General features: G+C 34.6%; 2 protein-coding genes across 2 annotated transcripts; one reads left to right on the top strand and one right to left on the bottom strand.

The window, feature by feature from the left end:
• Positions 1 to 728: 728 nt before the first annotated feature.
• Positions 729 to 7,514, top strand: LOC149422423 (DNA repair and recombination protein RAD54B-like). Its single transcript, XM_089633576.1, has 6 exons — positions 729 to 736; positions 2,901 to 3,902; positions 4,748 to 4,992; positions 6,295 to 6,494; positions 6,960 to 7,115; positions 7,376 to 7,514. The coding sequence occupies exons 1-6, from the start codon at positions 729 to 731 to the stop codon at positions 7,433 to 7,435; spliced, it is 1,671 nt and encodes a 556-aa protein (XP_089489702.1). The 3' UTR covers positions 7,436 to 7,514.
• Positions 7,515 to 9,884: 2,370 nt separating this feature from the next.
• LOC149422422 (enoyl-CoA delta isomerase 2-like) lies at positions 9,885 to 12,807 on the bottom strand. The gene is made up of 3 exons (XM_089633793.1): positions 12,254 to 12,807; positions 12,047 to 12,136; positions 9,885 to 11,116 (listed from the first exon to the last, which is right to left on the bottom strand). The coding sequence occupies exons 1-3, from the start codon at positions 12,644 to 12,646 to the stop codon at positions 10,817 to 10,819; spliced, it is 783 nt and encodes a 260-aa protein (XP_089489919.1). The 5' UTR covers positions 12,647 to 12,807; the 3' UTR covers positions 9,885 to 10,816.
• Positions 12,808 to 20,175: the final 7,368 nt, after the last annotated feature.

Here is a 20,175-nt window from a genome sequence, read left to right as displayed (position 1 = left end):
TTATTGTGGTCATACTATTTTACAAAAAATATATTATAACTTAATTTGCACTAAAGAGATAAACTGGTAGAAGTGTCTTGTGGGCATGTCTACGGTAATTTTTTCAAGAATACAGTACAATTTATGTTCAGTACTAAATCGGCATAAAACAAAGAATGACATAAACATATGCTTTTCAAACAAGATTAAATTAGAATTGACATTGTGATGAATAGGGAAGGAGATGATATATAATATATTACACTATTTTAACCTAATACGTGACTGTTACATATGTTTCCCATGAAGTTTCACTTACAACATGTCGAGTGATGAGATAGATTGCGGTGAAATGGCCAACGTTGTAAAGGTTAATAATGAATTAATAATTCATATAGAACTACAAAAAAAATAAACCCACTAGTCAGTTCAAAACTGGAATAAATCTTAAAATTTTAAATATTTATTTATAAAATAGTCTCTCCATATTTAAATCAAATTTTTTGACCTTGTGATGCCAAACCCAAGTATTTAATAATAATATAACTTTGACTGACGACTTCTGTGTTCGCTTCCCGGCATGCGCTAGTAAATTTCATTCAATGAATTTGCATTGTTTTATTTATTCATTTAAAATTGTAATCTTTGTATACTTGCGGCACGTTCCAGAGCGGAAGATACTCTCAGTATCGTATACTCTGGTAGAATACTTCAATAGTGACATTGAAAATTGTAAAAATAATCTTATAATGTCGATGTAAGTCTTATACGGCGGAAGAACCATTTGTAAAAATGTTCAGGATGAACAAATAACGATGTAGGGCTCGATATTGACTTTATGTAGTCTATTGGTCAATTTCAGAATTTGAGAGCACCATTCAATGCGGCTTGTATTCATATGATATAGTTTTTAACATTGAATTTAACTGGCTAATAGAAATAGTCGAGGATAATATCCTTTTAGTACAATAAAATTTAAAATGGTGAGGTGAGAAAATTATTATTATTTATAATATAGATCCGTAATCAGTAGACCTCCCTGTTGGAAGTGCATGCATATGCACCGATACGCATAATCCCAAGTGCATGTTGTTTGGGTTAACTCTAATTGCACTACTGAAAGTTCTACTAATTGGCCTTTTGAGATAACTATCATTCGCTGTAAACTGTAAACTTTAAACTTTACAGCATTTCCATTTAATGTGATAATAAAAATTATTTTACAAACTAAGATACACAATAAGAAAATGTTGTGCAAAAATATGGTGTGAATTTAAATTTTTAAATTGAGGGAAGGAAATTATAAATTATGCTTATTGTTTTTTAGAGACTCTATTGCAGTGGTTCTTAACCTTTTTGGGGGTACCGAACCCCACCAGTTACATATGCACATTCACCGAACCCCTCCTAATTTGAAAAATTAGGAGTAAATGTCTATGGTCCGTATATAATGACTATGGTCATTTTCGGGCGGCTATCTTGACCGGTAATCGCAAGCTCTACCGCTGCGCGATCACCTTTAGCCAATGATGGACAAGCGGGGCATGTCACCACGAATCATATAAGTCGGGGGTCTTGACCTCCACCGAACCCCCGAGACTGACTCACCGAACCCCTGGGGTTCGATCGAACCCAGGTTAAGAACCACTGCTCTATTGTATAAAATTCATAATATTTACATACATTTTGAATAAGTTGAAACTGTATATCTTACATATTATTAGATGCATACAACATTACATGTTTAATGTTTTCAATCCATAAAAATAAAAAAAGTAAATGTCCGTTTGTTCAAAAACTAAAATCTCCAAACATTCTTCACCCATTGCTTTGTAATTTTGACACAATGTTGCATTCAAATAAGCGTGTGTTTTTATTTACCTATATTATATAGATGTCACCTGTGAATGGTAAACACATGCTTATTTTTAAATGTTTTTTTTTTTTTAAATAGCGCCATCTGTTGGACTTAAAAGCAACATGCGCTCTTGTTTTTCTATCTGCACAGACTGAACCACAGCAGCGCGTGTGGGGGTACAGCTAGTGTAAATTGGGTTGAAAAATGAAGGGGACAGCTTTTTATAAAAACATTTTCCCACACCTATTTACATTGTAAAAATTCATAAAATTTAAGTAAATTTATAATAAACTGAAAACTGTATTACTTACGTATTATTAGACACATATAACTTGCCTAAATTGTGATGAAAAATTCAGTAACTGGACAGCTTTTTACATTTAAAAGTATTACCATACCATTCAATTTTCACTATTGCCATGTAACATTTTTAAAAACCAAATTGAAGTTATAAAACGCCACTTATTTCAAAGTAAATAAAATACTGTGCCGTAAATAGATTCTTTAGAAAATTTTAATTTGTTTACACCAATAATATTTTTAATTTGAGTTTTCCTTCTTAAAATTATCCAACTTACTCTTATAAAATATCCTCCACAACAGAGGTGAACTCTAAGAACGGGTTGTTTTTAATTAATTAATAAGTTCTTTGAAAGATTTTTTCAAGTTATGTTATTATTTCAGTTTTGTCAAGCAACTAGCCTATAATGATATAATAACAGAACTTGAATAGGATTTTCACAGAACTCGAAAATTAACTTTTACATTTGATGAATTGTTCAAATTCTGTGAAAGAACCCATCCTTAGTGTGGAGGACATTATAGTATATTCTATTGTGTAATAAAAACATAAAATGAAATAATTATTTTTTAATCGTTACCTACCTCAGAACAGATTAAAACTAGTGTAGGTAGCAAATTATGTTATATTTGATGAAACTGTAAAAATAATGTTTCAATAAATGCCGATTTATCAACACTGAAACTGAAAGTAAAAATATTTATTAAGAAAAAGGTATGTTCATAAAAATGTACTCGGTTGAATGCCTTTATATGTTTACAGGACATTACTGAAGCACGGACCATACGGAGTCACAGTCATCAAAAGGGCACTTATTATAACCCCCAGCACACTGTGTGGCACTTGGGAGAAAGAGATACTCAAATGGCTCGGCAGAGAGAGACTGCTACCATTCGTGGTCGATAACAGTCACAAGCCACGAGAATTCAAAGCCCGCCCAAACCTTCCCGTCATGATAATATCGTATGAGAGATTTGTTAAACACGCCAACGAAATTGAATCCATGTGTTTCGATATCATAATTTGCGACGAAGCCCACAGATTAAAAAATGCCAACATAAAAGCAGCTCAGGCCCTACAGAATTTGACGTGCAAAAAAAGAGTGCTTCTAACCGGAACGCCGATTCAAAACGATTTACAAGAATACTTTGTTTTAATCGACATAGCCAACCCCGGAATTTTGGGATCTTACAATGATTTTAAAGAAGAATTCGTAAACCCGATTTTAATATCACAACAACCAGAGAGTACAAAAGAAGAAAGCATTGCTGGGGAATATAGCGCAGCCCGCTTACAACTGCTGACGTCAAGTTTTATATTAAGGCGTACTCAAAACCTGTTAAAAGACTATCTCCCTGTCAAGACGGAGTGTGTGATTTGCTGTAAGATAACGGACTTGCAAGAAAAGTTGTACACAGCTGCAACGGACGATTGGTGGAATAAAAAAGACTTTGCTCCATCCTCACCGCTTAGCTTGATAGTCTTACTAAAGAAGATTTGCAACTATCCGCACCTGATCAAAAAGCCGGATGAAAGTCTCGACGTGAACGGTGTGAATGTTTCCATCGCTGAATCTCTGCACAAGTTCTTGCCGGTACTGACGAATGTGACGGAGGAACACTCAGGGAAGCTGACCGTCGTGAAGGCTCTGATAAAAGAAGTCATCTTCCAGAAGAAGGAAAAGATAGTCATTGTGTCTTGCTCCACAAGGATGCTGGATGTTTTGGCAGAAGTCTGCTCAAAGAATTTCATAATTTTTACCAGGTAATTATGATCTTATTTATTTATGACTACTATATTTTTATGCATATGTATTTGCATGACTTAGAGATAAAATATTTTGGTCAAAGATTATCATTTTATGAAGAGGGGGTGTTATGTAAATATTTTCATACGACTCAAAGAGTCGACTAACTTGAACGGGAAATGTGATCTGAGACCGTATGAGGAATGAGCATACTGCGCTTGCCCGATACGGCTCCTCCGATGTGGCTCCCAGCTTCCCAGCATAAGAGTATGAATGATCATACGACTCCTGGTACCGGTACACCGCCTCATACCACAAGAAAAATAAGATGCTAGGTAGTTACATGTGTCCAAGTCTGGATGTCGGACTGTCAGACGCAGTCAATTGAGCCGTGGTATGGTTTAGCAGGAGTCGTACGAACAAGGCTCATCAAAAAGAGCTAGCTTAATTGTGAGGCTCGTTCATGAATGACTCATCACTAGATAGCCTATATTTTTTTGGGTTCAAATATTGCATCTCCCACCATCCCAAAGATATAAACATATTAAAATCTCTCCTGGCAATACATTTATGAGCACAGATATTGTATCTTCTTTTTGCTAAATTCCATGCCAAAATATTGTATTTACATCAGATATAAATACTATAATATGGAACTAAAAACTTATTTTTTATTAATAAATGTCATTTATAAAGGCTTGCAAACTTTGATTGATTTTCAGTTTTCTCAATATTTTGAAATAAACACGATGAACAGATGTAATCACTAGACGTGTGATCTACGTATATTGATTTTAACCTGCAAAAGCGTCCTTATTCCGTTTACATATATTTTATGTGATTTTAATATCCCCTACACCAGGTTAGACGGCAGCACGCCCATGTCCGGCCGTCAGTCGGTGGTAGAGTCGTTCAACCGCCTAGGGGGCCCCCCGGTGCTGCTGCTGAGTTCACGGGCGGGGGGCACGGGTCTGTCACTGCCCGCCGCTTCCCGCCTGGTGCTCTACGACGGTGACTGGAACCCGGCCGTGGACCACCAGGCCATGGCCAGGGTCTGGAGGGACGGGCAGAAGAGGCCTGTGTTTATTTACAGGCTGCTCACCACCGGTAAACATTATGATTTTAAAATTATAATTTAACCCCCGGAGAAAGGACTGCAAGGAGAATATACAGTTATATGACTGGTCAGTAGCTGATTTAACACAATTCTTTGCATCTGGATCCCACTCAGACTCAGTTCAATTCCCCTACTATGTCCTCCATCGTTGCACGAGCAACATATTCTGCTTTTAATGGTGGTAGTAGAAGTTTTTCAAATATTGTCAGGTTATTTGTAACCTGGGAATATTTGTCTCTTGGATATCGTATTATAAAAAATATTATACAGTGCCAGGGAACATTTCTCCTTCTTCCTGCGTCAACTGGGAGTAGAGCATAAACACAAAAACAGTGTATAATTTTTTTTATCAAAATATTTATATGGAAATATACTGTTTTTTTTTTGCTTATAGCAATCTTTTATATAAATCCACTCACTGCGGTAAGGGAGGGTATAAGATGGAGTTTGGGCGGAGACAGAGGAGGTCGGTGCTGGGGTTCCAGCGGCCGAAGTTAGAGGAGGGATTCGGGTTTGATTCTAATTTGGAGTAAAAGTTTTGGCTAAATCTGTTTATGTTTTCGGAGTGGAGGAATTTTCGAGTCAGTGTTAATAATGCTATTCCTGACGAACCAGGGCCTTTTGGTGAATCGTCGGAGCAGCGCATTCTGGAATGATTCTAGCTTTTTGTGTTAGATGTAACCCATAAGTTTGTCTTTTTAAAAAAATATATTTAAACTACATAGTAAACATCAACCTACTAGATTTTAAATTTTTTTAATATATTTTTATTACATAGAGATAAGATAACTGCTTTTAAAGACATTATAAAATTATCATTATAAATAATAATTTTTTAAATAACTATTTTACTTTATTGTAAACATTATTTACCAATTTATACGAAACTAAAACATTGAAAATAATGTTTGGTTAGGTTACAACTTGGGAAGCGGGTTTGGGTACCGCCGCCCCAGGACCCCCGAGTGGTTCGCTACATTTGGCGACTAAGAAGGGGTGCCCGGATTCATGGGGTTAGGCTTGTCCAGATTTTGGCGGCGGATGTGTCGGGCCGGATCAGGAGAGGCCGGTTGAGACCTCTCCAACCGGACTCTCTAGACCTATTAAAAATACCCCCACACAGCATCCCCAAAGATGATGTTTTTCTATACTTACTTTTAGCTTCCTATGGGACTGGGATCCCTTCTTTTAGACAACATTACCACAGAATCATGAGCTCCAGAGCTGTGTTATACCTTGTGTAAATTTTGTCCTGTCTGTTCTTGATTAAAAAAATCGTAATAACAATCCAGGTACCATTGAGGAAAAGATCTACCAGCGCCAGATGTTCAAGACGGGCCTCTCGGACGCCATCATAGACCCGGACAACATGAAGTCCACGCAGAAGCTGTGCAACTCGGAACTGAAGGAGCTATTTGTGGCAAACCTGGACAGCGAGAGCGCCACGCATGATGTGCTGACGTGCCCCTGTAGGGGTGACGGCTCTGATGACGTAATAAATCTTTTGTACTTACCTCCTTTTTTTACCAATTGAGACTTTATGTTAATTTAAAAAAATCGTTGCATTGCTACTAAACTGGTACAAAAAAAAGTGTATCTTTTTTGTGAATTATTAATTCTGAGGGTTACCTGCTTGCCACTCGCAGATATTTACCCTAATGTTAACTCTAATAATATTGTTGTATGTTACTACTGAACTGGTATGAAAAAAGGTGTCATCAAGCAATATTTTTTGCTTTTGAGGATATTATTTTAAAGTGTTGATAAATAACGTCAAGTCAGTGGTGACATCAGTTTCCATTCCAATCTTCATTGAAGGCGTTTCTAGTGTGTATTAAATATTCTGTGCTTACAATGGTCTCATCCTCTATACGAGATCATGATTCATCTTTATTCTGTAAGATTGAAAATAGTAGCCATAATTACCGATAATTTCCCATTATGTATTTTCTTTCAGCACAAGGACAAAGAAAGTCTTCAGGAAGATTCTGAAGACGTATTTGCCCGCGGTCGGGCAGCCACCTCCTTCAACCAGGACAGCTCCTCCAACAGCATGAACCAGCTCAAGTCCTGGGACCACTTCCGCCCTTCGCTCAGCCCACAACTCTTGGAGGTTGGGTTTTCTAGTTTTCTAGTCGTCGGATAATCGAGTGGCCAATAATTGAGAGAGTACTATTTTCTTTTATAAATTACCACTAAAGAAAAGTGCTGTTGATACAACTTCTTTTGAAATTGATAAGGCATTTTCAAATATCGAAATTCATTCTTGAGCAGACAATCAATTTATTTAATCTCACAAGGTCTTATTGTAAATCTATTCAATGTCAAATAGATATTTAATTTCTTGTTGAAAATAATTTTATTTCTTTCCAGGAAATTGGCTTGAGTGCTGCAAAGGACCAAATTAGTTTTATTTTTCGAAAGACTGAGTAATAAGAAGAGATCTAATTAGTATTTATAAGTAACAAAAATAATTAACTCTAAATACTGTTTTATGATCATTGATACAAAATCACATGAAATAAAATGTTTTTTTTTACCATTTGCACATTCCTAATTTTGGTTTATAATTATTACATAATATTAATACTGCAAAGAAAAAATATCCTCTCTACGAGAAGACTACCATTAAGAGATACTTTTATATAGAGTGTAAATAATTCGTAAAAAAATTTAAATAAATACATAACATATTAGTTTTAACAAATTTATTTTTTAAATAAAAATATAAACAAAATAATATAATTATTATTTTATTTTTGGAATAACAAAGGGTAAAACCTCAAATTGTAATATTTAATCATTGAAGGCAATATTAGCGACTCTCAAACGAAAATTTGAAACATAAAGATAAATGATTATTACTAACTAGCACGGACCCGTGAAAAATCACAGGATAAATTTAAAAAAAAACTTATATAAATATCTTAAATTAAAGTAAAAATATTAAAAAAAATTTAAATTAAAAAAAAAGTTGTCGTTGCCGAGAATCGAACTCCGATCAACTGCTTGGAAGGCAACTATTCTAACCATTACATCACCAAATATGTTAAGAATGGCGGCATAGTAAATTTTCATAATAATAATATGTACTGAAAAAATAAAAAAGAATAAGATACACACAACTAAAATGTTACCGCTACGTTCACACTACTGAAATTACAATGTTTTAATTAATAATTAGTAATTACAAATGAATGTGATGTTTAATCTTTCTCAAAAGAGAAAACTTAAGTACCACCAAATATTATTGTGGTCATACTATTTTACAAAAAATATATTATAACTTAATTTGCACTAAAGAGATAAACTGGTAGAAGTGTCTTGTGGGCATGTCTACGGTAATTTTTTCAAGAATACAGTACAATTTATGTTCAGTACTAAATCGGCATAAAACAAAGAATGACATAAACATATGCTTTTCAAACAAGATTAAATTAGAATTGACATTGTGATGAATAGGGAAGGAGATGATATATAATATATTACACTATTTTAACCTAATACGTGACTGTTACATATGTTTCCCATGAAGTTTCACTTACAACATGTCGAGTGATGAGATAGATTGCGGTGAAATGGCCAACGTTGTAAAGGTTAATAATGAATTAATAATTCATATAGAACTACAAAAAAAATAAACCCACTAGTCAGTTCAAAACTGGAATAAATCTTAAAATTTTAAATATTTATTTATAAAATAGTCTCTCCATATTTAAATCAAATTTTTTGACCTTGTGATGCCAAACCCAAGTATTTAATAATAATATAACTTTGACTGACGACTTCTGTGTTCGCTTCCCGGCATGCGCTAGTAAATTTCATTCAATGAATTTGCATTGTTTTATTTATTCATTTAAAATTGTAATCTTTGTATACTTGCGGCACGTTCCAGAGCGGAAGATACTCTCAGTATCGTATACTCTGGTAGAATACTTCAATAGTGACATTGAAAATTGTAAAAATAATCTTATAATGTCGATGTAAGTCTTATACGGCGGAAGAACCATTTGTAAAAATGTTCAGGATGAACAAATAACGATGTAGGGCTCGATATTGACTTTATGTAGTCTATTGGTCAATTTCAGAATTTGAGAGCACCATTCAATGCGGCTTGTATTCATATGATATAGTTTTTAACATTGAATTTAACTGGCTAATAGAAATAGTCGAGGATAATATCCTTTTAGTACAATAAAATTTAAAATGGTGAGGTGAGAAAATTATTATTATTTATAATATAGATCCGTAATCAGTAGACCTCCCTGTTGGAAGTGCATGCATATGCACCGATACGCATAATCCCAAGTGCATGTTGTTTGGGTTAACTCTAATTGCACTACTGAAAGTTCTACTAATTGGCCTTTTGAGATAACTATCATTCGCTGTAAACTGTAAACTTTAAACTTTACAGCATTTCCATTTAATGTGATAATAAAAATTATTTTACAAACTAAGATACACAATAAGAAAATGTTGTGCAAAAATATGGTGTGAATTTAAATTTTTAAATTGAGGGAAGGAAATTATAAATTATGCTTATTGTTTTTTAGAGACTCTATTGCAGTGGTTCTTAACCTTTTTGGGGGTACCGAACCCCACCAGTTACATATGCACATTCACCGAACCCCTCCTAATTTGAAAAATTAGGAGTAAATGTCTATGGTCCGTATATAATGACTATGGTCATTTTCGGGCGGCTATCTTGACCGGTAATCGCAAGCTCTACCGCTGCGCGATCACCTTTAGCCAATGATGGACAAGCGGGGCATGTCACCACGAATCATATAAGTCGGGGGTCTTGACCTCCACCGAACCCCCGAGACTGACTCACCGAACCCCTGGGGTTCGATCGAACCCAGGTTAAGAACCACTGCTCTATTGTATAAAATTCATAATATTTACATACATTTTGAATAAGTTGAAACTGTATATCTTACATATTATTAGATGCATACAACATTACATGTTTAATGTTTTCAATCCATAAAAATAAAAAAAGTAAATGTCCGTTTGTTCAAAAACTAAAATCTCCAAACATTCTTCACCCATTGCTTTGTAATTTTGACACAATGTTGCATTCAAATAAGCGTGTGTTTTTATTTACCTATATTATATAGATGTCACCTGTGAATGGTAAACACATGCTTATTTTTAAATGTTTTTTTTTTTTTAAATAGCGCCATCTGTTGGACTTAAAAGCAACATGCGCTCTTGTTTTTCTATCTGCACAGACTGAACCACAGCAGCGCGTGTGGGGGTACAGCTAGTGTAAATTGGGTTGAAAAATGAAGGGGACAGCTTTTTATAAAAACATTTTCCCACACCTATTTACATTGTAAAAATTCATAAAATTTAAGTAAATTTATAATAAACTGAAAACTGTATTACTTACGTATTATTAGACACATATAACTTGCCTAAATTGTGATGAAAAATTCAGTAACTGGACAGCTTTTTACATTTAAAAGTATTACCATACCATTCAATTTTCACTATTGCCATGTAACATTTTTAAAAACCAAATTGAAGTTATAAAACGCCACTTATTTCAAAGTAAATAAAATACTGTGCCGTAAATAGATTCAGTCATGATATTATTAAAAATAGTAATTTCAGTCGTGATTCTGTCTGAAACTCCGGTTCAACAAACTCTAGAACTTGGATTAAAAATTTATTCTATTCCATTTTTAAAAGTGAAACTCAAGTTACACTCATTGATTTTTCACAGGTAAAAACTAGTTTAGCCATAAACTTGTAACGAATTGAATGATTGCATCTGGGATCATGACAATGTCGCAAATTTGTGATTAATTACAACTTACTGGAACGGCTGGCATACTTCATGACAGCATTCATGCACTCTTCGGACTTCCATCTTTCTTCTAGCTCATTGCACTCTTTGATGTTGGCAAGAATCAAGTAATCCTTGTCAAAGTTCTTCAGCAGCTTCTTGGCGTTCATCAGGGACTCTTGGGGCAGTGAGGGCAGACTATAAATCTTGTTCCAGATATTTTCCAGCATGACGTCCGAGGAATAGATCTCGGAAATAAGGCCATATTTCAACGCTTCTTCAGAAGAGATCTTTCTGCCGAAGAGCAATATTTCCGACGCCTAAAAAAAATAATAAGATATTTATTCTATATTTGAAATATATTTATAAAGTCACTGATTTACAAAATACAATACTTGGCAAAATCCGTGGCCAAGTGGTTCGTTTCTTAGCTACGGAACGGACGTCTTGGATTCAAAGCCAGACGAGTGCAATATATTTATTTTATATGTCGTATCATTCATACATATAATGTTTGTGGCGCATTGTAGTAGTACTCTCATTATCGCCCTGGAGAAAGACCACAATTTAGAATCAAATTGGTTTTAGCCATATTTAGTGGCCAGCATTTCCCCACCTTCCTCTTCCCCTCCCCGCTTACCTTCAGCCTTACAACAAAGCTCAATAATGAGGATGCGATAGTCGCACTGGCTCCAGATGTTGGGAGCAGTTGGAAATCTTGTTCGGTATTCACATTTTGTAAAATCTTTCAAATTTTAAAATCAGTCAATTTTTATTTTTGTCATACTTTTGTTATTATGTTTTATTATAATAATAAGTACTAGTGGTTCTGTGAAGCGTCCAAAAAAGCATGTTTCTGATTTTCTCTTATTTTAATAAATCAAAACCAAAATTTCCTCTAAATCATAAGATTTTAAGTAGGTACTAAAATATCTACCTGCTTAAATTTACACCATATATAAATCTTTTTTTAATTTCAAATAAGGAATTATACAATTTGTCCAAAGAAACGTCACCATCACATTGATAATACTTTTTTTAAACTTCTTTAGGAAGGTAGGTACCAAAATATTGAAAAATGCGAATAAGAAAGCCCAAATAAATACAACGATTTCACATTTGAAAATAGAATCTTTACTAAATGATTAAAACAGTCACCATCTTGAAACGGAACGTGGAAACATATTTACAGACAAACGAAATACGAAACGGTTAAAACAGGCCAGGCTTAGTGAATAAAAAGTTCTTACGTTGCTGGTGCCAAACATCTTAGGAAATGTATAGGTCGAACAGCCTTCTGGACTCAGGCCCAACTTGATGAAAGGTGTTTGGAAAAATGCCTAGAATAACAATCATAAAATTAGTTACTTTCCAAATTTGTATTAAGGAAATTGTAGATTACATTATGGAGCATTCAGTACATTCTGGAATAAAGAATTTATTATTAGTGTAATTACCGTTTCTGAAGCATACACAACGTCACACAAGGCGAGAGTGGTGGCCGCTATTCCTATAGCAGGCCCGTTCAAAACGGCTATAAGTATCTTGGGGAAGTTAATAAAGGCCTCTACGAATGATTGAATTTTGTATTTGGCTTCTTTAAGTGGAGAGTTACCCGTAGGTGCGATTGGCATCTGCAGGAAACTCGTTATATCATTCCCGCTGCTATAATAATCTCCGGATCCCGTGAGCACAGTCACAATTATACTATCGTCGATAGCAGCCTCATTCAAAATATTCGTCAGGTCCGTGTACATAGACAAACTAATCGCATTCTTTTTCTTGGGCCTGTTCAGTTGAACAATTTGGACTTTGTTCTTTACAGATACTAAAATCGAAGAGTCGTTCATGTTTAATTTATATTTTTTACGTCACTTTTTAAGGAAAGTATTTACTATAACCCACCAATATTGACGGCCTTCGATGCTTAAATGGCGTTAAATATTCACGAAACATTTAATTCATTTTAATGTCACTTTGACAAACAAATAAACCGCACTTTGACACTACAACCGACAATAGTAAATTATTTTTATAAAACGCGCTAAAATTAAATATAAAAATTACTAGTCAGCAGTTTTATAAGTTAGGTAGGTACCAAATTACATTTTTTCGGTAAAGAATAAAAACAACCCAAATGTAATAATACCCTTGTTTTAAATTTTAAGACAATTATATTTTTTTATGTGCGTTACTTTGGTCTAATTTCTGTCATTGTCATTGTCATTTGTCATTGTCACATTTGGCAAAAATCTAAAATGTAATCAAAAGCTTAGACACATTCAAGGGGTGAACATATAACAAAAAAAAATTTCATCAGGTGATATTTCAACATATTATACACATTGATTACATACATATTCATCATATGATAATTATTCAAAGTAATAAATAAGAACTGTTATGATTAAGAACGATCGTAACTAAGACCAGTGATTTTTAAGAACATGTTGCCAGTTATTCTACGCGAGTGGTTCTGGTCATAGTATCGAGGTATTTTTTATTTATTAGATGATTTTTATAGCGCCGCTTTTGTGAGATACCACCTCAGGGGCGCTTTACAGTTAATGCAGATATTACAAATTAAAATTGAATTTGAGTTAAATAAAATGAAGGTATATCGAAATTTCTCGCTTCAAATTAAAGATGTTATTACAGCTGTATTTAAAATGGAATAAAACAAAGTTAGTTAACTTGACCAGTGAAAGCATAGTGAAAGAAACAATTTGGTGTCGTGCATAAATAAACCACTAACCAGATCGCGATATCTTCGGGCTATTTGTATTAGAAGAGAGTCTTTGAGTGAGAACCGGATCTTTACACGGATCCGTAAGGTCCGGTTCCCAAATCAGCCGCTCACTCGTTCGCGTTTCCATTTGAAAATGCAAAATGGTTTTTAGAAAAGCATTTCAAATGCAAAATACCTATTTTCAAAATGCAAAATGGTTTCTCAGGTCAAACAATTAAAATAATTATAGAATTTTTAAACAATTTTGTCATTTAATAATGGACATCAATGTAGAACAAACATATTACATGATGGTAAATCCAAAAACACCACCACTACAGATTATGAAACCACAAAAAATTTGCGCGGGACTAATGTTGCCAACGTAAAAACATAGAAACTGCTATCTAACATTTAATATTACAGCGTCATGGCTCCATGTTCAGTATTTGAATCAGTATTTTTTGTAATGGTATCACTCAATTGCCAGGGCTCCTGCCAGGGAGCAACTTGACAAATGTAAATTATCTAGCGAGGTTGAGGACCGACTGATATTTGGGGCTTATGAAAAAAAGATGAGTAGAGATAGTAGGAAGAATGTTGCAAAAAAGCATTTAAAATGGAAAATGCATTGAGAAAAGCATTTAAAATGGAAAATACCCATTTTCCATTTCCATTTGAAATGGATTTATTTGAAATAAAGCACATCTCTGGATACGCAGAGGCGGATTTGCAGTCTTGACCGCCCTAGGCCCCAGACCATGTAGCCGCCCCTTTCTCAGTACCCATCATATTGACCAGGAGTATCCAAACTTTTCAGTAAGTCCCTAGGGTCAAAACCGTTTTAATTTTCCTGCCATTATCATTCATGGTTCATGGGGTGAGATTTGTCCAGGTCTTGGCGGCGGATACGTCTGCCCACCTGCTGCGTGGCGGGCCGGATCGAGAGAGACTGGGTGAGGGAGACCTTTTGACCTTTCCAGCCGGACTATCTTGACCCATCGCCTTGCACCGCAGTTGGAGGGATGTATTCATACGTATTTCACTCCTGGACACACTAATCCCCAGATTCCTACCCACCCCTCATACATTTTCCTTTTCAGAACTTCCTATCCTTCCCTTCCTTAAAAAGACCCTCCACACAGCATCACCTAAGATGACATAGGTCGTGAGGGAAAATATTTTCCTCAAAGCCTCCTGTGTGGAATTAATGTAAAAAAATACGCTTGCGAAATTCGCTAGTTCAATTACTGTATAATTGTCGATTGTCGCAGGCCGGATTGATGACATTGGCGGGCCGTTGTTTGGAGACCCCTGATATAGACTATAGAACTATAGATTGCATAATGAATTTACTTTATTGACAACTTTTATCGAAATCGATTCAGAAATTTATTTAACTATAATAGCTGCTAGTTTGTAATACTTTCTAAGATTTCAAGGATTTGAATAAAACATTTAAAACAGTTTTAGGTTTAATTTATTTAACTAGTTTCAGGTTTACTCTCATACAATAATAAATAAGTGTTTCACAGTTACAATTAGGGTTGCCAGATACGGGCTGGATAAAAAGTTATTATTAAGTCTCCAAACAAATAAAAGAAATCAGCACCTCTTTTAAATAAAAATCAACTTAAGGTACATATTCGAATATAATAACTAAACTTAAAATACAAATTAAAACGTTGGTAAAAAAATTTACGTAAAGCATTATCTAAAAAAAAAACTGAACTCTAAACAAAAATTTGGCAGTTACAATTCTCGTCTGCACTTAAGTGCAGCAAAATCATTAATTAGATCTTTGCAATCCAATTTCCTTAAAAAAATCTGCTTCTATGTTAAGCAAAGCAAGATTGTTCAGCCTTTGCTCCGCCATTGTTGTGCGTAAATAATTTTTTACACGTCGTAAACAAGAAAATTATCGTTCTCCAGAACAGTTACTGGCGGGAGTACACACACACATTCGAAGAGCAATATCCACGTTTGGATAAATGGTTTGAAGATCTTCAGTTCGTAACCATTTTAACAAACTGACATCATTGTTTCGATCCTTATTTTTCACACTGCAGTGAGCACGAAAATGGAGACATTCTTCTGAAAAATGGGCTTCTAAATCACTAGAATAAATCATTTGCAATGATTTTGCCTTTTCTTCGACTTCAAACGGGCTTAGTTTTGTCAATTGAGTAATAAAATTAAATTTATTATAAAGTGATTTGTAAGCACCCAGTCGTTTTTTTAGTTCTGCTAATAAGGAATCGATTATTACTAAAAAAGTAGCGATTCTGAAATTTTCGCGGCCGTTTTTTTGTTGCATCTCTTCACCTGTATTATTCTCGCCAGGAAGTAGCTTAGGCTATCGATTGCGTCGAAAATCTCATTCATATTTCTGTAAAAAGGACAGTTTTTTGTCACGATTGGCCGCCCCTAATATCTGGCCGCCCTAGGCCCGGGCCTACATAGGCCTAAGGGCAAATCCGCCTCTGTGGATACGACATAATAATATCGGTATTCCCGCTTAGCATAACATTTTAGTTGTTGTGTCGGCACTTATTTAGTTTATTATAACAGGAACAAGGACCAATTACATTATGTTCATGGTTTATTTTCAGTTAATCATTGATATCAAAATAATCGTACAAAAAATAATGTTGATATTGGAGGTATTTGCATGCAATACTTTTTACTTCTGACAAATCTCCAAAATACCTGGTTCCAAAATACTCACAAGTATTTTATACTGGGACTAAATATTTTTAATAGGTACTTCTACCACGTATTTTTGGGCACAGAGACCCGCGGCCCGAGTAGACGGCCGATCCTGGGCAGACGTAGCGGGCCGAAGCAACCACCAGCAACAGGCTCCTGAACAACAGGAACCACGAAGAGCCATACCGGAACAACGCCAAGCGCCAAACACTGGATCCTCTGATGACGAGGACATAATGATCCTACTGCAAGGCCTTATCAGGGTACGCGAAAGACTGGCCTCCTGCTCATCCGAAGCAGAGAAACTGATCATCCTAATGGAGCTTCTCAAGGAGACCTCACCGTGAAGCTCCATGAGAAAAATGACAGCGACGGCGAAGAAATAGTATCCTTTTTAATATATATATATATATTTTCTCCCACAGGATTTCTCTCCCAAACTTTTTCTCCCAACAGGTAGATAATATGCAGGACCACCGAAGCGAAAAGGACGCAGCCAAATTATGAAAAAATGAAATACTTAAATTCAGTTAATCACAAAGTAAAACAGCGTAAAAAGTTCAGAACTTATTGTTTTTCTTTTTCTTGTCATTTGTATTAGGTTTTTTATCCAGTTAAGAATTTTCCTCATAAAACTTATTAATGTAACATAAAATCAGTCAATTAAATACAACCATCAGATGGTGATAGTAATAAGGCTAACACAGCCGCAGTACTAGTTACTTAGAAACATGAAGGGTATTGTTATAAGCCCTAGCTAGTTAGAGGATTACGAAAGAATCCATAAAATCAAAAAAAAATCAATAGGTACTTTTGATGGATATTTTCAATAGGTATTTTTGATGGGTATTTGTAATAGTTACTTTACCTAATACCTGGTAAAAGTACCTATTAAAAATATTTTGTCCCAGTCATAGACTAAATTAGACCATAAATCAACTATGAGATCTAATGGAGAATGAAATTTTAGCGTCCCTAGTGGCGTTCCTACTACTAGCGCCGCCGATGGATACATTTGGGACTGCCAGGTGACATTGGCGGGAGATTTAAACTAAGAATTACACACGAAATTGGTAAGAAACGTCGATTTGGCTGCAAAATGCAAATGTTTATTTCACTTTATAGGTTTTAAATAAAGCACATATAAAGTAGGTACATTATACAAGTTTTATTGTAAACATTTTCATTACCTCTACACAGGACTGATAGACAAAGGACCGGAATGATTTGAAAACATGTCATTGTGAGAATAATTTGATTTTGTACAAATAAATTTTATTTGAATAACTTTTGAGGGTTATACCATTACCGATACAAAACATAATAGATATCTGTCACACACAATAATGTGTGTGAAAGCTATTTATAAACAAATAATATTAAAGAGTAAATATTGAAAATGACCGATATTTTATTTATCTTGCCAATATATTCAGGTATAATTATGATCAGATATTATGAAAATGATTCGTGATTGAATACTGTATTGTTTTGACATTTGTCAATTAAAAACACGTCGGTTACGAGTTTTAAGCTACTGATTACAGTCTAGCAGTGTAGTTGATGGTATTGAAAAATTTATCAAACAAGTTTGATAGTAATTTGGTAAGAATCATAAAATCATGAGCTCCTTCTGCAATAGGTAATATTTCTATCGAAATTTACCTAAAACATGCACATTCAACTTAATAAACATAATTTGAAAGACGCCCATTATTAAGCGTTTCATGTTCAAACCTTACTCATGGGTACCATCTAGTAGATTTCATCGCTGCTCTGACTTCGAACTGAGTTGACCAGCGCGTGTGGCGTGTTCCCGTTCCAACATACTTCATTCCTCTCCACCCCGAAATATTATTTAGGTTTTTGAAAATACCCCCTTAAGAATATTCATGACAACAAAACAGTAAATAGTCCCAAGGGCACCAAACCGACGAATAATAATGGGCATGAATTGTAATGTTTTTAAAGGAATAAACTAATTGAATTGAAAAAATTAAATTAATTGAAACAAATGTCGGGTGTGAGAGTAATGTGTTGATTTGACTGAACCGCGCACCTTTGCCGAACCCAAGCTGAACATGTTCGCTGCTTCCATACACCAGCGGATGGGTCGGCATACCAGTGCCAACGCACTCGTTCGCTGGATTTTTTCCTAAATTAGTGGGGGCATTAGAATAACAGTATAATATAATACAATATAATAGTAGGAATAGGATTGCCATAGATGGAAAGAATGCCAAATGATGGAACACTGAAAATCATGACTACCTCAGGTGCCCCAGTAGAAGCACCTCAAGAGGCAGACTTGAGAAGAGGTGGAATTACTGTGTAGAGAAGTGAACAAAGGGAGTGATGAATGAAAAATAAAATAAAACAGCAGATAAACAAATACACATTGTAATTTATTTTTATCTTACAGCATTTTGTAACACAACAGAAAAACAGTTTACAGATACAAATTGATCGAACAGTCATTATTGTAGGTTTTAAACATTATGTACATACATATTATTTTGAGCTTCCAAATGAAAAATGAATGTGTAAATTTTGTAACCATGAATACATACACATAAATATTATCCTGTCTTTTATCCTATGGCAGTTTTTTATAAAGTTGGTTTTGTACAAAAGTTTGTTTTATCAAACAATACCTACATTCCTATTATAAAATATATAGATGAATAGATTCTGTTAGAAATGTGTAAATTAAAAATTTGAGACAATATAAATCTCTTTTTTAATAATTATTATGATATTCTCAAGTATTTTTAAAAATCGATTTTGTACAACATAGAACTAGGCTACAAACTTCCAAAATAAAAAACATAATGAATATAGCAAAACATTTTTTTTATTTCAAAATCAGTCAATGTCTCTTTCAAAATAAAGAAACATTCCAAAATGCAACTTGTATCAAAAGTCTAGGCCGATAGCGATACGATAATTAGAAAACCATTAATATTTGTGTAAATAAATACTTAAAATATACAATATACACTTAATATACAGCTGTTGGAGATATAAAATCAATTGTATTTTGGAGAAGTATAAAATTGATGCTGCCTGCTCTTGACACTAAACTTCAAGGCAAGATTCGAGTTAAATAAATCAATGTCCCTTGTGAGAGTTGAAAAGCAGATATCAGACGGTTAACTCGGGTGAATGTTCATTTTTGTTTCATTCCGCGTTCACACGGCACATACAGAATGAAATAGAAATGAACATTCATCCGTCCTTTCCCACTGCAATGTCGTTAAACGAAATCGTGAGCGTTGGAATTCGTTTGATTTGTGATCATTTGATCGGAGAATTGACAAGAAGCAAAGAAAGCGTCGACGGTGGTTGGTGCGGCCATGGATTTTAAGGAGAAACGTGTTGGGAGCTTCAAATACTTTGTTGAGAGAATTAGCGGAGAAAGAGCCTGAATCATACTTTAATCATCTTCGAATGGATAAAAGTAAATTTGAAGAGCTGCTGCTACTTGTTGCTCCGTCAATAAGGAAGAAGATACTTTGATGAGAGAGAGTATACCAGCATGAATAAAAATGCAAATTATACCGAGATATCTGAGAGTCACTTAAAAGTTAATATCTTTAATTAAAGATTTAATGGAATTATGTAGCATGTAGCGATCTATCTCTATATTCCCTAGGTTTATGATTCGACAGGCATTGGTAATTCTTAAAATTCTCTAAAAAGAGCATGGTGTTCTCACCGTTCCACTTAAATGCATTTGTTGCATTCGACGCGACGTGCATCCATCTACAGAAGCGAAACTGAATAAAACGAGCGTTCATTTTGTGTTTAGATGTTTAATTTTTTTTTCATTCTGAGGGCGAATGAAAGATGTCAAATGCAGAAATCCAACATCGACGGATTGGTTCACTAATAAATTCATTCGGCACTTTTCTTTCATTTTGTGTTCAGACATTTCATTTC

Source organism: Hesperophylax consimilis, chromosome 7 (assembly GCF_061612785.1).
Source record: "Hesperophylax consimilis isolate HC1 chromosome 7, BYU_Hcon_1.0, whole genome shotgun sequence".
NCBI classification, from domain to species: Eukaryota; Metazoa; Arthropoda; class Insecta; order Trichoptera; family Limnephilidae; genus Hesperophylax; species Hesperophylax consimilis.
Note: the sequence above shows the minus strand (reverse complement) of the source record. Positions and strands in the feature narration are given on the sequence as shown.

What these genes read in the sequence shown, in the direction of transcription:
- LOC149422423 (XM_089633576.1), top strand. An exon ending in AATTTCATAATTTTTACCAG is followed by an intron (nt 3,903 to 4,747) that starts GTAATTATGATC and finishes CCCCTACACCAG; the next exon opens with GTTAGACGGCAGCACGCCCA. An exon ending in TCAGCCCACAACTCTTGGAG is followed by an intron (nt 7,116 to 7,375) that starts GTTGGGTTTTCT and finishes ATTTCTTTCCAG; the next exon opens with GAAATTGGCTTGAGTGCTGC.
- LOC149422422 (XM_089633793.1), bottom strand. Translation starts at nt 12,646, where the DNA reads ATGAACGACTCTTCGATTTTAGTATCTGTAAAGAACAAAGTCCAAATT. An exon ending in TTGTGTATGCTTCAGAAACG is followed by an intron (nt 12,137 to 12,253) that starts GTAATTACACTA and finishes TTGTTATTCTAG; the next exon opens with GCATTTTTCCAAACACCTTT. An exon ending in AGATGTTTGGCACCAGCAAC is followed by an intron (nt 11,117 to 12,046) that starts GTAAGAACTTTT and finishes TATTTTTTTTAG; the next exon opens with GCGTCGGAAATATTGCTCTT.